Source organism: Psammomys obesus, unplaced genomic scaffold (genome assembly GCF_907164565.1).
Source record: "Psammomys obesus unplaced genomic scaffold, mPsaObe1.curated_primary_1811, whole genome shotgun sequence".
In the NCBI taxonomy this organism is placed as follows: domain Eukaryota; kingdom Metazoa; phylum Chordata; class Mammalia; order Rodentia; family Muridae; genus Psammomys; species Psammomys obesus.
Window position 1 is genome coordinate 37,810,669 of NW_026596034.1, and position 16,090 is coordinate 37,826,758.

Here is a 16,090-nt window from a genome sequence, read left to right on the forward strand (position 1 = left end):
GCCCTAGGTTTTGTTCCTAACCAACATGTGCTGTGGGAAATGAGGTCGGCGTGTGGCCAATAGCCACACCCACCATGGTGGGCTGTGCGAACTGTGCTTTCAGGAATGCCAGTGGAGCCAGTGTTCACGGGGACATACCCACAGGCCCCGGATGGCCAGTTCTCATCTTCCCTCCCAATCATGGAGCAATTGGAGGACAGGTCACTCTGGGTGAGATCCATTGAGAAATGGGATGGAGAGCACCTGTGAGAACCAGGATGGCATTGGAGGGTTAGGAATGCCTTTGGGGAGCTGCCCTGCATTCTCTCATGTGCTTGATAGATGAGTCTCTTCTGCAGACCTTAGTTTCCCCCTCTGAGGGGTGTGGTTATTTGTGATCGTCAGCAGCTAATGGCAGTAGGCTTGGAGGAGAATGGGTCTCAGTAGTGCTCTCTGGGCTCAGAGACTTGGCTTCATTTCCTGTCTGCAGTCACACAACCCCCAGGAACTTTTTTGTTTTTTGAGACAGAGTTTCTCTGTGTAGCCCTGGCTGTCCTGGAACTTGCTCTGTAGACCAGGCTGCTCTTGACTCGCAAGGCTGACACTGCCCCCCAAGTGCTGGAATTAAGAATGTGTTTCACCGCTGCCGGCTTGTTTTTTCTGTAAATTACATGTATTTATTATAGCGGGAGCGGGCACTTACCGTGTGGCCATCAGAGCCAGCTTGCAGGAGTCAGTTCTCTTTCTACCATGTCGCCTCCAGAGATCATCCTCAGGCTATCCAACTTGGGAGCAAGTGTCTTTATCCACTGAGCTCAGCACTTCTAGCAGTCACTGCTGGTCTCCCGGGGGTGATGAGGAAGGAAGGACTATATCCCAAGAGTCCTGGGTTTCCAGAACTGAGATCCAGTTATGAAAATCACAAGACTTGTTGTGTGGGCTGTCCATTTTTCCCAGCCACCCTCTCAGCTGAGCCACACAGCCAGCCCAGTCCTACCCTGTGCCCTGCAGCAGCCCTGAATGTGGCCCAGTCCAGTCCCTGGCATCTGCCAGGCATGTCGTCCCTGGGTGGGCACCATACCCCAGTTCATGTCACAGACCAGGCTGGCCAGCAAAAGGAGGCCACAGACCCTGAGTCCTGTGCAAAGCAGCTTAGATAAGCTCTGTGTCGCTCTCTGCTGCCGGGGGATTCCTTCTGCAAAGCAAGACTGAGAAGTGCCATGGGGTACCCCGAGCATGGCTCCTGTCTGTTCACACAGCAGACGGTGGCAGAGGAACCATCTACTCTCAGGCTTCGTTTCTGGAAATGTTAGGAATCAGGCCCCAGGGCTCGGGGTGGAGGGAGATTTCAGACACTGGGTCTGCTGTGTGCGTGGCTGCCCTGGGTGGCTGGGGTGAGGGTTGGACACAGATGCTTAGGGGCCCCTCCCCTCATTTAGTCTCCTCTCACAAAAGCAGGCACTGTGACATTCAAGCTATGGAGCTCAGGAGGGACACATCACCTCCCACTCTAACTCAGTGGCCCCACTTCTGAGTTCTGGCTCCACCAGCTGCTGTCCATTCTCCTGGACCCTCACTCCCAGGAAGCAAGAGTTGCCCTCTGAGTACTTCCCTGGGCCCTGTTGGCACCTGACCTCTCAGGGACCCGAGGAAAAGTACAGACCCTCACGTTGCTTCCAGCCAGCCAACAAGCACGCTCTACAGGGAGGGGTCTGACAACACTGGACACAGCCTGTATTCTGGGCTCTAGGCAAAGAGAAGAGTCAGGCAGCGAGCGTCCATATGTGGACTCTGAGCTAACCGTCCCAGGATGTGGTTGCCAAAGCCCGCCTAGCCAGGTGGTACCACCAGGTGGTGCAGGGTCCAACCACAGCCCTAGGAATGAGGTCATCCTAGTGTTCCTGTGCCCTGTATGACCCTGTCCCTTCTGTGTTTTAGAGCCTTGGCCTGTTCTGGGCGGTCCCTGAGGCAGAGCCCAGCATTCTGTACCTGTGGCGCCGGGCGCCAGCCCCAGGCCGAGTGCGGAGAGCCTGGGTCATCCCACCTATCAGTGTGTCTGAGAACCACAAACGCCTCCCCTACCCCCTGGTGCAGGTAAGCAAAGCAGGGGGTGGGGTCCCTATAGGTTCCCCCATTTCTTAAAGAACCCCTCGGGTCTGGGGCAGCCCCATCTGCTGACGGGAGCTGGATATGTCGTCTAGGAAGGACTCCCCCACTTTGTCGCTGTTTCTCTGCTGGGATAAAAGTGGGGCTCCCATGCCTGAGCCACTCCAGTGAGCATGTCCCAGTCCGTGTCCCAGACAGACCAGGCTGGCCAGCAAAGGAGGCCAGCCATATGCCCCGGAAGGCATAGACCTGTGAGGTAGTCAGCCTTCCACACTCTCAGAATGGAACTGGCTGCCAGGTCCCAGGATGCCCTGGACTGGACTTGAGTTTAGGAGGGCAACTTGTTGGGCTTTAGAGCCTGGGACCTCTGCTTGCCTAGCCGGGGAGGAACCTGAAGGTGTCGGGGTGCCCCCTGGCCCTCACCAAGCCCCTCTCCTGCCCCACAGATCAAGTCCGACAAGCAGCAGCTAGGCAGCGTCATCTACAGTATCCAGGGGCCCGGTGTGGATGAAGAGCCCCGAAACGTCTTCTCCATCGACAAGTTCACTGGGAGGGTGTACCTCAACGCCACACTAGACCGTGAGAAGACAGATCGCTTTAGGGTAGGGCCTGGTGGGAAGCTGGGGTCCTTCCTAATGCTCAGGCTTCTGTTCCCCACCTGATGTGCTCCAAGCCGGGAGCTTCTGAAGCAAGATCTGGTGCCCATGTGTGCCCCACATGTGAGGATTCAGTGTCTGGTTCATGCTCCCACCTAACAAGGGGCACCTTGAGGCCATGAAGTGGGGCTGGGCAGTCCTATGGAGGGCAGAGCACTGTCACAACTGCTGAGCTGATGTGACAGCCTAGATCCAGGCTCTGTTTGGTGGATGGGTGTGTCATGAGGAATTCCCAAATAGTGTTACTGTCAGCAACAGCAGATGATGTCTGAGGCTGGCCCATTACCATTACAGTGTTGGGGTGCAGGAAGAGAGGTGAGAGCCACACTGAGGTGAGCACAAGGTCAAGAGATAAGCCCAGGACCGCCTTTGGGTTCTCTGCAAATAGCCGTCTGCCAGGCTGGGATGCAGTGTGCCTGCCTAGCATGCAAAGGCCCTGGGTTCGATCCCCAACGTGGCTAAATAAATAAGAGTTTTGCATAGTGCTACAGGCCTATGATCCTTAGGAGTCTGGGGCAGGAAGTTTGTAGCCAGCCTGGACTACATAGCAAAAACCTGTCACAAAAATAAAACCAAGCAAAACCTCTAGAAACCTGCTTACTCTAGCCAGGACCCTGTAGACTGCATTCTGTCTGGCCCAAGGCAGGGTAGCTTTCTACCTTCACATTTCCAGGGACTAAGATTTCTTTTACATCCATGAGAGATTCTTCTAAAATAAGAAGCTGCATTCTTACAGAGGAATCCATTACATGATTTTTTTGTATGTGATTCATAATGTCTTGTTGTGTGTATCTAGCTGGGCCTGAACTCACCATCTTCCTGTTTCTGACCCCTGAGTGCTTGGAAATTATGCCATGCCATTATCCAAAAAAAAGAAGCAGGTTAAAATGTTGTAAGCTCATGTGAAACCCTGATCCAAAAAGTAAAGTGAATTAAGCCAGGCATGGTACAGGCAGATCTCTGTGAGTTTGAGGCCAACCTGGTCTACACAGTGGGTTCCAGGACACCAGTGAGACCCTGTCTAGAAAGAAAGGAAGGAAGGAAAGAAAGAAGGAAGGAAGAGTAAAATGAATTAATTTAATTTTGACAGGAGCCAAAACTACAGAGAAAGGGAGACAAAGGTTAGTAAGAACCTTAGTAAGAGCATTACTTCATCCATTCAATGATGTGACGAGTATCCTGGCAGCCAAGGAAAGAGAGGAAAGTTGTAGTCTGTGTGCTGGGAGAAGACACTCTCTTCATGGAAAGGTTGCATGCCCACAGCATACAACATATATGTGTTCCTCGCCTGTGTTAAGCCCATGGGTCCTTGCTGTTCCTTCTGCATGGCTTTAGGAGCCACAGAGCCAGCCCCTGCCTTCTGTTTGTTCAGCTGAGGGCCTTTGCCCTGGACTTGGGTGGCTCTACCCTGGAGGACCCCACGGACCTGGAGATCGTTGTGGTGGATCAAAATGACAACCGGCCAGCCTTCACACAGGATGTATTCAGAGGCCACATCCTGGAGGGCGCCATCCCAGGTGAGGTGGAGCCCAGTCCTACCCAGGGGGTTGGGGCTTCAGAAGATCCAACACAACCAAAGGTCAGCCCCCACCCTGACCCCCGGAGTGGCTTGCCTGGCATGCCAGGTTCAACCTCAGCCCTGCAGAATCAGCCACCTGAAGGTCATCCAGAAGATGGGGTGTAAAGCAGCAACAGTCTTCTCCATACTTCTCATGTCAGTATGAACCTGATGCACAGAAAGGCTTCTGGCTGGCTGTGTTCACCCTTGTGTCATGGTGGTGAACATTGCACCTTACTGATTCAGTGAACCCTTCAGACTCGTTCAGTGAATCCATGGCTTTCCCTAGTGTGGTTTCCCTGAAGGACACTCCACAGACTGGGGCGGTTCCCCCTCTGGCTGCTGCTTCAGATGCAGCACAATAACCAGCCTGTTGTAGTGGCACATGCCTGTGAGGCCAGCGCTTGGGGAATGGAGCCTGATTTTAAGGTCGTTTCCAGTTCTCTGACCAATCTGAGGCTAGCCTTGACTACATGAGGCTCTGCCCTTTCCCTTCAAAATCACACACCAGCCCTGACTTTCCTCAGCAGGGCCAGTCAGAGCACTGTGTCCACCCACCCTCCCTCCCTCACTGCCTGTTTCCAGTGTGTTCAAATCTGGACTAGGCAAGAGTTTCAGGAAGCCTAGAATGCAGAAACACAGAGCCTGGCTGTTTGCAACCCGGGTTCATTCTACTCCGTTTACTCATATTGCAAGATTTAAGGTAACGGCGTACAGTTGCCTGCCCTCTTTATTCGGAGCTGATTTCAGACTTACAGAAAAGTCTGAAACAATTCCGACATGCGCACTGCAGGGAGTGGTTCCCAGCTCAACCTTTTTCTGTCTTCCCACTAAGCTGCTTGGTTGTAGACTGGACGCTGGACATTCTTACAATGTCGAAGTGTTCTGACAACTCTATCAGAGCAGGAAATCAGTGTGCTACCACCCCAGTCTGGCGTCTGCTGACCCTGTCCAGCCGCACTTTCTGTAGTAAGGAGTTCATCAGGGCAGGGAAGAGCTGGGTCAGCTGTTCTAGTCCTGCAGCCTTTCCTTCCTGCTTTACCAGGCTCTTTTCTTTCTGCCTTTCTTCTCCTAACTTTGCCATCTCTCCTGGGTGCCTCCTACTTCTACCAGGCCCCTACAGTACAATCCCCTGGAGTGGCCGGCCTGCCCTGGGGCTGACTGCCCTAGCAGGTGGGGGAGGGCTGACCTCAGTTCTATGCCAGTCATGGCTCTTGGGTGTTTGCTTCTATTTCTCTCTGCCTGGCCAGCATGCCCAAGGGGTTTCTGCCATCCTGCTCTTCCCAGCAGAGGGTGCCCTTGAAGGCAGTGGAGGCGGCCTCAGCTCTCTTCCAGCCCTTTTTGATGGGTGGAAGATGCCCGGCACCAGGGCACAAATACTCTCCCGCACCCCCAGTCCAGGCTGCACGTCTCTCAGTGTGCCAGTGTCAGCTCCTTAAAGGGTCTCAGTGCCACAGCGATGGGATAGAAGAGATCCCTACTCCCCAGGCAGCTTCTCGCTGCTGTCCCCTGGGGCCGTCTCCTGAGGTGTATATGAGACACTTACTTTCTTCTGGGTAGACTGGCAGTGTGTGTTTCTTGTTTTTATTATTTTATGTGTAGGCATATTTGCCTGCACACCATGTGAGTGCAGGTTGCCTAGAGACCAGATGAGGGCACCAGATTTCCTAGGACTGAAGTTATAGTTGTGACTCTCTTTGCACAAGCTGGGCGTTGAACCTGAGTACCCTGGGAGAAGAGCAAGTGTTTTCAACCTCTGAGCCATTGCTCTAGTCCCTGCAACTGGGATTCTTGCTGTCACAGTCCGATGTGCCATGCCTCTGGGAAATGTGCCCCTTCCGAACGTACACATATCCAGACCTGCGCACGTGTGAACACTGTGTGAGCTCGTTGGTACCCACGTGTGCCACAGCACACCAGTTCCAGCTCTCGAGGTACCTCTGCTTCTGTGTCCGCTCAGGAGTCCCCTCCCGGCGCACGGCAGCCCTTCTCTGATTGGGAACTGGCTCCCCGTGCCTCTGTGTACTTACCCAATTGCCAGAGAATGCTCACACAGCACAGGGTTGGGAATCAGAGTCCCGTGCCCGAGAAGCCTGCTGGGAGCCTTGTCCCGGGCCTCGGCCTGGGAGCCTGTACTGTGCACACACCATGTGCTCAGTAGCTTCCGCCTGTGCAAGGTGGGCCTGAAGCACCGGCTGCTGTGTGCTGCCCCCTGTCCAGCGCACCGCGTCCCGGGGAGCCCGGAGCCTGCCCGCCCGCCCCGGCCCGCCACACTAGCTCTACACTCCTACGCTGTCCTGTGCTGCAGGGAGTGAGTGACGGGTGAAGAGGGCCCATCCTTGCGCTGGCCCTTTCCCAGTTGCCACAGCTTCCCTGTGGGTAGTACCTTGCAGGGTGCCGGGTACCTGCTCGGCTCTGTCCCCATGTGTTCGTGCATTCTTTAGAGCATACACAAACCTCTGAGGATCCCAGTGGGTTTTCCACTTTGACCTGGTCCATTAGCTCCACTTGCTGACCTGCCATCTGGCAGAAGACACACCGGTTCTCCTCTGAAAGCCCCGCTGCGATGCTCAACCTTGTGGGCAGCGGGCGTGCCCTGGACCTGAGGCTGGCCTGTGCTGTCAGCCCAGTGACAAGCCCACTCCGCGATCACAGTGTCAGGCTTAGAGGGTCTGTGTACACAGGGAGCGCTGCACACCGACAGGGTGCCCCCCCCCCCGCCCCCTGGAGGCTGAGTGCTTTCTCGGTCCTCCCCAGGCACCCTGGTGGCCAAGGCCGAGGCCACGGACGCCGACGATCCGGAGACAGACAACGCAGCGCTCAGGTTCTCCATCCTGGACCAGGGTAGCCCTGAGTTCTTCAGCATTGATGAGCATACTGGAGAGATCCGCACGGTGCAAGTGGGGCTGGACCGTGAGGTGAGGCTGCTCCAGGGACAGCTGAGGGCCTGGGGCTCCACATCTGGGCTCCTCACAGGGCAGGGCCTTCCTGCTCAGCTGACACTGTGGCTATTATGCTCACCCTGGTCTTTCCTTGCTTGTGCTGTAACCCCCTGGGACAGTCACTTATGCCTAGAAGACACCCCTGAGGCCCTCCTGTGCCGCTGCACCAGGTACCCCTGCCACTGAGGTAGCTCCCTCAGCCAGGAAGCCGCTTACTGCTGCCCCTGCCTGACACTTCTAGTACCACAACTGATGTCTTGCTCACTTACAGGCTAGGGCAGGGGCAGACCTGTGTAAGGGGTAAGCCTTGAGGTGGCTCTGCTGCCATCCTAAAATGGTTGCCTCTGGGTAGCACAACTTACTTCATATCACCTTTTCCCCAGGTGGCTGCCATGTATAACCTGACCCTGCAGGTGGCAGACATGTCTGGAGATGGCCTCACCGCCACAGCCTCGGCCATCATCGCCATAGACGACATCAACGACAATGCCCCGGAGTTCACCAAGGATGAGGTGCCGCCTCTGCCCACCCCCACCAGCTTAGGGCTGCCTTCCCTTCGTAGGTCCCAGGAGCAGGCAACGGGAGGGTGAATGGTTTCATGGCACGGGGAAGGGCAGTGCGTGAGCAGGGGAGCTTGAAATGGAGGGGCCCCAGGAACACAGATTACACGTGAGGTTCCTTAGAGAAAAACAGCTACTACTGTCCTCCGGGTCCTCTGCCCAGTCAGCCTCTTGCTGTGGGAGGGGAATAGTTGGTCCAATGTCCAGGAACAGCTACAGCAGGATAAGACAGACCAGTGAAACACCCTGTGGTGAGCAGCAGTGAAGCAAGGGAGGGCTCCTGAGTCACAGGCCCAGGCCTTCTGAAGCTTCCTGCTCTCAGTCAGCCAGTCTGTGAGTAACGGGCTGGGATCTCTCAGTTCTTCCTGGAGGCTGCGGAGGCTGTCAGCGGAGTGGACGTGGGGCGGCTCCAGGTGGAGGACCGCGACCTGCCTGGGTCCCCTAACTGGGTGGCCAGGTTCACCATCCTGGAAGGCGATCCAGATGGACAGTTCAAGATCTACACAGACCCCAAGACCAACGAAGGCGTGCTGTCCGTGGTCAAGGTGAGGCGTACTTCTGCCATGTGCTTTCCTCTTGGCCCGAGTCTGTCACAGGCATCCTCCTGCGGCAGCTGCGGCCTGCGCTGCTGCCCTGGGTCCCTTCCTGGGACGGCTGTGCTAGCCGACCTCCTGGGTGAGGGCACAGGGTGGACAGGGCGCTGACCGCAGGGGTCTGGCAGAGCTGGGCAGTGGGAGGCACCCTGCTGCACAGAATGCCACTGCTACTGGCTGCTCCTTCCTTACTGGTGTGGTCCAACCCCCACTTTGAAGTAAAGCTGTGTCCCAGCAGGAGCCCCGAACCTACCCGAGAAGCAGGGGCCACACATACATGCAATCACGCATGTAGACATAGGTGCATTTGAAGATTTATTGCAAGAAACTGGGCAGACAGCTTGAGGCGGGCTGCAGTGTAGAGGAATTTTAATTCAGAACATGGCTGCTCTGGCAAGAGATGACATCCAAAGACCTTCCAGGTCTGTGTGATCTTGCTGGAGACAGAGGCAAGCAGATCTGAGTTCAAGGCCAGCCTCGTATAGAGCCAAGTATCAGTTAAAGAAAAGCTTTTGAAAGTGAGAGAAAAAGTGACGAATCAGTGATGAATCAGAGCACACCTCGTGCGCAGCTGGATCAACAGCCAGCTGGGGGGTGGCTGGCAAGATGGCTCAGTGGGTTAAGGTGCCTGCCACTAAGCCTAACCACCTAAGTTCATTTCCTGGAGCCCACCCGGCTGGAGGAGGGCATCAGTTCCTGCGTGGTGTCCTTTCACCTCTGTGTGTCATGCTCATGCATGTGCACACAGATAAAGATTGGACAGAATAGGATATGCCCAACTCTCGGGAGAACAGAGAGGAAAGGGAAGCTACTTAAGGAGCAACACAGAATGAGAGAGGAAGCAGTTTTTACCAAGACAGTCAGAGAGAAAGGTTCCAGAGGGAGAACTCAAGTGAAGACCAAATGAGCCAGAGAGAGAGAGAGAGAGAAGAAGCAGTTTTACTGGGAGAGTTTTACAGAGAGAGAGGCTGCATGAGAGAACAAGCTAGACACAGGTGAAGACAGAATTAGCCAGAGGGTGAGAGTGAGCCAGAAGATTACAGCAGATTGCTGGAGTTAGTTTGAGGCCAAGCAGAGCAATTCAGAGGCTGAGAGGGAAGCCATGTTGAGTAAGTCAGCTGGGAGAGGAGGCTGAGCCAGAACAGCTGAATTGAACCAGCCGTCTATAAGCTCAGAAAGAACAAGAAAGGGTGAGCTTATTCAGCAGTAAATCTCAGAAGCTGAAAACATTCTAGGCCTGGGTTAGAGTGTATGGAGGCTAGAAGCTTCCAGGACTAGGCCTTGGTTACTTTTAACCAGGGACCATGCATGGAGATAACCTAGAACCCCTGCTCACATGTAGCCCATGGTAGCTCAGTATCCAAGTGGCTTCCCTACCTAGTAAGGGGAACAGGGACTGTTTCTGACATGAACTCTATGGCTGCCTCTTTGACCTCCCCAGCTCCCCCACCCCCACCCCGTGGGAGGAGCAGCCTAGCTAGGCCACAGAGGCTGACATTGCAGCCAGCCCTGGTGAGACCTGATAAGCTAGGGTCAGATGGAAGGAAGGAGGACCTCCCCTATAAGTGGACTTAGAGAGGGGCAAGGAGGAGATGAGGGAGGGAGAGTGGGATTGGGAGGGAATGAGGGAGGGAGCTTTAGCTGGGACACAAAGTAAAGAAACTATAATTAATATAAAAAATTATATATATATATACATATATATATATATATCGTTTTATACTGGAAGTCTTGAGGGAGAATTTCTTGTATGCTGCTCTGGAAACCTGCAGAGTGAGGACCACCGTGAACCAGGATGGCCTCTCTGCTATGTCAGCTGGCATGTCCACCACTACTCACACAGACCACAGTCACTGAGGGACACAAGAAACTGCCACACCACACTCAGGAACAAACTCAGGAGCAACAGGAGTTCATCTTGTTACCTATTAATATTTGAGCCTTGCCTGATTTGTATTGTGTCAGGGTTTGAAGGGGGAAGACGGAAAGATGGGCTCTCTAGACAGATCTGGGGAAAGGCTCTCTAAATCAGACGTCTTAGCACTTGGGATTTTAGCTGTCTCTGCCATCCTCCTGCAGCCCCTGGACTACGAAAGCCGAGAGCAATACGAGCTCAGAGTGTCCGTGCAGAATGAGGCTCCGCTGCAGGCAGCTGCCCCCCGGGCCCGGCGGGGCCAGACCAGAGTCAGTGTGTGGGTTCAGGACACCAATGAGGCTCCAGTGTTTCCCAAGAACCCACTGAGGACAAGCATAGCCGAAGGAGCCCCGCCAGGCACCTCTGTCGTCACCTTCTCTGCCAGAGACCCTGACACACAACAGCTGCAGAGAATCAGGTGGGGTGTCCTGGGATCTTGGGGTGTAAGGCAGAGGGATCAGTGGCTCCATTACTGCCAAGGGTACCTCTGGATTCTGAGGGTGAAAGGGAAAGGCCGTTGGTGTATCCCTAGGGCCTACGGGATACCGAGTCCTTCAGATACCTATGTGTGCGTGTGGAGTGGCCAGACCCACAGGGCAGGACTGGGCTCCCACAAGGACACATAGTCCAGACTGTTCTCGGTCACCCTCTGACTGTTGACCTGTCCATTTTCATGGGCCCTTCTTTCTGCAGAAAGCTCTAAACCGTAAGTTCACCACTGGTCCCAAGCCTGGCACAGCGTTCCTATGTGTCTCTGTGGTGCTGGCTCTGAGCGAGGTGGAATTCCGGCTGCCGGTTGCAGAGGAGCACTGGGCAGGAGCGCACCTCGTGCGCAGCTGGATCAACAGCCAGCTGGGGGGTGGCTGGCAAGATGGCTCAGTGGGTTAAGGTGCCTGCCACTAAGCCTAACCACCTAAGTTCATTTCCTGGAGCCCACCCGGCTGGAGGAGGGCATCAGTTCCTACGTGGTGTCCTTTCACCTCTGTGTGTCATGCTCATGCATGTGCACACAGATAAATGCAAATGAACAAATGTAGAAACATTTAAAATGTAGCACAAAATAAGGAAAACAGTTAGCTTGGGGCTAGGAGGCCTCGAAGGCTGAATGCTGGGTAAGCACAGCTCCTGCCAGTCACATGCAAACGTGTATGTGGCCTGTGTTTGCATATGTTATATGCTATATTATATCACGCAATCTGTTACATGTCATATATTCCCTATATTACATATAACGTGGAGGCCAGTATTATATACACACATATGTATGTGTATGGGCATCGTGGATGAGCCTCATCCCACTTCTCCCCTCCCTGCCAACAGCTACTCCAAGGACTACGACCCAGAAGACTGGCTGCAGGTAGATGGGGCCACAGGCAGGATTCAGACCCAGAGAGTGCTGAGCCCGGCTTCGCCCTTTCTGAAGGACGGCTGGTACAGGGCCATCATCCTAGCCCTGGACGATGGTGAGGGGAGACAGGTGCCGGTGCCGTCTTTGTCCCACAGCCCAGCTTCCCGAAGTGGGCTGATGGGGAGGTTGTCGGGTGGGGCTTGAGCTTACCAGCTCTCCCTTGCTTCCAGCCATGCCCCCCAGCACAGCCACAGGCACCCTGTCCATCGAGATCTTGGAAGTGAACGACCATGCCCCTGCGCTGGCCCCTCTTTCGTCGGGGAGCCTGTGCAGCGAACCAGACCAAGGCCCTGGCCTCCTCTTGGGTGCCACGGATGAGGACCTGCCCCCACACGGCGCCCCCTTCCACTTCCAGCTGAACCCCAGGGTCCCAGATCTCGGCCGGAACTGGAGCCTCAGCCAGATTAACGGTGAGCTGCCCCCCACCTCCGGCCCCACACCCCAATCCTGGGACCTAGGAGATGGACCGACATCTCGCCACAACTACATCCTTGGGCAGGGCTGGGTTACTTCCCACAGTACCCAGTGGGTGGGTGGGGAACTGACAGCCGGCGACTCAGGTTCTCTCTGCGCCGGAGCCGGGTTATCCTGAAGCTTCTGTTGACCGCGCTGCATCTTCTGCAGTGAGCCATGCCCGCTTGCGGCTCCGACAGCAGGTCTCGGAGGGCCTGCACCGCCTGAGCCTGCTGCTCCAGGACTCCGGGGAACCGCCCCAGCAGCGAGAACAAACGCTGAACGTCACGGTGTGTCGCTGCGGGTCTGATGGCGCCTGCCTGCCCGGGGCCGCCGCACTGCTAGCGGGAGGTGTGGGCGTCAGCTTAGGCGCGTTAGTCCTCGTGCTGGCGAGCACCGTGGTCCTGCTCGGTGAGTGCGGGTCCTCGGCCCCGCCCTCGGTCCTGGGCCCCTTTCCTATCCTACCCCCCTCTAAGAGCCCACTCTCCAGCCAGCCCCTCGTGCTTCCGCAGTTCTCATCCTGCTTGCTGCGCTCCGCACACGGTTCCGCAGGCAGTCGCGGGGCAAGAGTCTGTTGCATGGGCTACAAGAGGACCTTCGGGACAACATCCTTAACTACGATGAGCAAGGAGGCGGGGAGGAGGACCAGGTAAGGAGAGAGGAGTGGTAACTCTGGGGAGGGCCCCCCAGAATACCCACCAGCGTCCTAGAAGTTCCCCTGGCAGCCAGGAGGTCCCCGCTCGGAACTTAACCACTCGCTTACTCACAGGATGCTTATGACATAAACCAGCTGCGCCACCCAGTGGAACCGAGGGCCACCAGCCGCTCTCTGGGCAGGCCACCCCTGCGCCGGGATGCCCCCTTCAGCTGCATGCCGCAGCCGCCTCGAGCGCTTCCTACCAGCCCGGCTGACATTGCCAACTTCATCAGTGATGTAGGTGCCCCGGGGCTAGATCACGGAACGGGGAGCACACATGCACACGCGCAAACACACCCACATCCAGACCCTGCTTCCAGTCCCCGTGCTGTGGGACGCCAGGGGTCAGCTCAGCAGGACCCTGCTGAGCCTCAGGGAAGCCCCGGAGAGTGAGCACAAGCGGTCACATGGCCACAGAAGGCCCCCAGCACTTACCAGCTGTTTCCTGTCCCTCTGTGAGGCGTGCCCTTGTGTGGTTCACGACCTCTCTGTGTTTACCGTGATGGTGAAGGCGGTACTTGCACTGTAGTCATCTGGATAAAGCACCAGTTTGAACACTGCATGAAGGACTACGATCTACACAACAGATCATCAGATGTGGGGTGGATGGCTGGCTCGAGCCATGCAGGGAACCCCCTATTAACAGGCCTGCCCACACAGCCCAGGGGAAGCTCCTAGCAGACTGGCAGCACCCTTGGGAGTACTCCGGGTTTGGGTACTGGTTACAAGCTGCCCTGTGGCAGTGGAGGTGCTGCCTCTGAGGGAGGCCAGACACTTAAAGAAGGGTGCCTGAGAGGCTGGGGTGGGTGCGTGAAGGAGCCCACAAAGAGACAGCTTCTCCCTACCCTGGTGGGGAAGGCTGGAGAAAGCAGACCCTTCTCTGCTAGTCCGTTCTGCACCAGGAGACGCTTGCACCCCCACCCCTCTTAAGAGGTTCCCTTCCGGGGCAATGCCTGAGGCAGACCTAGGCCTGGCTGTGGCTCCTGGCTTGCCTCCGAGTGGTCCTGAGGCCTGTGGGCTTCTCCACAGGGCTTGGAGGCTGCGGACAGCGACCCCAGCGTGCCCCCCTACGACACCGCTCTCATCTATGACTACGAGGGAGATGGCTCTGTGGCAGGGACACTGAGCTCCATCCTGTCTAGCCTGGGAGATGAGGACCAGGACTACGACTACCTCCGGGACTGGGGACCCCGCTTCGCCCGGCTGGCAGACATGTATGGGCATCAGTGAGAGCCAGAGCCTCGGGCAGACTGCTGTCGAGACGTGGCGGCTTGGCCCAACCAAAGGGGCATTCTTCTGGGACATGCACCCAGAAGTACTGTGAGGGTCAACAGGATGTCCCATCCTCGGCTCCATGGCAGATAATCTCACTGAGGTTCCTCTGCGGCTCCAGGGGAGGACTGAGTTGGGGGGTGGGAGAACCTGGAATAGGCAGCGGGGGAGCACTCTCCTGCTGGGGAGGGAAGCCCTGCCAGGGATACACTCCCATCTTTGTCTCCCACCTTTGACTCTTGCTTCTGTACCAAAGCAGGCAGCTAAGGAGTGGATTGGAATTAAAAAAAACACACTATTTGGTGGACCATGCGTGCCCAGTGCCACTTTCACCACAGGGTGGAGTGGTCCTTACCCCAGGCCTAGCCCAGGGAGGGACCTCAGGACCCTGCTCAGCACGGTTGGTGAAAGTGAGTGTGTGCTTATATGCGCATGCATGGGGAGGGGCATGGGCAAGGTCCCCTCCGCCCCCAGGTTCAGACAAAAAGAACTGAGTTCTACTGCCCTTGTCCTAGTGTGTCTGGCCAGCACCCCTCACTCTCCCTGCTTATTCTGATTCCTGGTCTTCTTGGGGTGATGTGTCGGCCCCATTGCTAGTTACCCTTGCCCCGGGCATCTGAAGTGCTCAGCTGTGTCCTTTGACCGGGTTTACAGGGGCTGCTGGGTGGGAACTGTGCTCCTGGGAATGCGGCCAGCTAGGGGAGTGCTGGAAGAAGTGGGTGTGGTCGCCCAGCAGTGACGGGAGCAGCAGTAGAATTCAGTGCAGGAGGACAGGGAAGCAAAGGCCACGTGTTTTCTATCGTGTAAGAGGGGTCCCCTTGGCTAGGGGCACTAGTGTAGAGCTGCTGGGTTAGGCGACACACTACAATCTGAATGTCACTGGGGAATCCCAAGGACAGGCCTCGACAGAGCCCACAGTGGGATTCAGGGGAAAAACTGGCGTGTAGATTTTCCAGAGTTGCTGTTGAAATGACACATATAAGTACTGAAGTATTAAAAAAAACAGGCACCCACATACAACTCATGAACAAGAGTGGCCCCCAGAGGTTCATGTATTTGAATGGGTCCCAGCTGGTGGACTGTTTAGGAAGGATTAGGAGGACAGGGTGAATCAGGACACTTCAACCCTGTCCTAGAAAACTTTCTACCTTCCCATCAGAGCACCAGAAGGTGATTTTCCCCTGGAGTTATGCCAGCCCGTGCAGCCCCCATTCCTCCCATTCAAAGCTTCTGTCTCCTGGGTTGCCTTGCCTCGTCCTACGCCTCCTGTCCAGGTGTCCACAGTGAGGGCAGTGCTCATGACCCCTTGGGAGTGAATGGAGGAACCACAGGCCTTGGGTGAGAGCGGGAATGGTGTCCTGTCTGCTCCAGACTGCTAGGCAGCCCGTGGCACACCCTCAGCTATGAGAGGTCACTGAGTATAGATTGGAAAGCTAGGAGCCAGGGACAGTGTGGTCCAGCCCCACATCCCTGGGACAGAGGACAGGCAATTCCAGACTCTGCCTGGCTTTCCACCCTGGGTATTCAGAGGCCTGTCACCTTGGAGTAGTCACCATTGTGTGGCACATTCCTCCAAGCCCCACCTCTCTCCATGGGAGTGTCCGGCAGGACAGCCTGAAGCCAGCCCTGACTCAACTCTGACAAGGTCCACCTCTCACTGTGTGTGCCACTGCTTTCCCACCAGCAATGGGGGCAGCACCTGTGCACCCTGGGCCCTGCCAACCCCTGACCCTTCACCCCTGCATTGTGCCTTGTGCCCAGGAGCAGCTATTCTAGGCCCAGCCAGATCCTTCTATTTAATCCTGTCACAGAAGATCCTCTTGGTCCTCAGCTCCCTGGGCCTGTTTCCACGTCTTAGTTACTATTCAAATTGTTGTGCAGACACCATGACCAAGGCAGCTTTCACACACACACACACACACACACACACACACACACACACACACACACA

At 55.9% G+C, this 16,090-nt stretch overlaps 1 protein-coding gene across 1 annotated transcript in view; it reads left to right on the forward strand.

The window, feature by feature from the left end:
• Positions 1 to 14,429, forward strand: part of Cdh15 (cadherin 15) — a gene marked incomplete at its 5' end in the record, with an annotated part of 30,969 nt that extends 16,540 nt beyond the window's left edge. Inside the window, 13 exons of the mRNA XM_055621428.1 lie at positions 1,918 to 2,073; positions 2,532 to 2,687; positions 4,114 to 4,258; positions 7,057 to 7,217; positions 7,625 to 7,753; positions 8,161 to 8,346; positions 10,474 to 10,727; positions 11,630 to 11,772; positions 11,888 to 12,127; positions 12,342 to 12,581; positions 12,683 to 12,819; positions 12,940 to 13,104; positions 13,897 to 14,429. Of these exons, the coding sequence (XP_055477403.1) occupies positions 1,918 to 2,073; positions 2,532 to 2,687; positions 4,114 to 4,258; positions 7,057 to 7,217; positions 7,625 to 7,753; positions 8,161 to 8,346; positions 10,474 to 10,727; positions 11,630 to 11,772; positions 11,888 to 12,127; positions 12,342 to 12,581; positions 12,683 to 12,819; positions 12,940 to 13,104; positions 13,897 to 14,097 (2,313 nt within the window). The remainder of the gene's footprint in view (positions 1 to 1,917; positions 2,074 to 2,531; positions 2,688 to 4,113; positions 4,259 to 7,056; positions 7,218 to 7,624; positions 7,754 to 8,160; positions 8,347 to 10,473; positions 10,728 to 11,629; positions 11,773 to 11,887; positions 12,128 to 12,341; positions 12,582 to 12,682; positions 12,820 to 12,939; positions 13,105 to 13,896) is intronic.
• Positions 14,430 to 16,090: the final 1,661 nt, after the last annotated feature.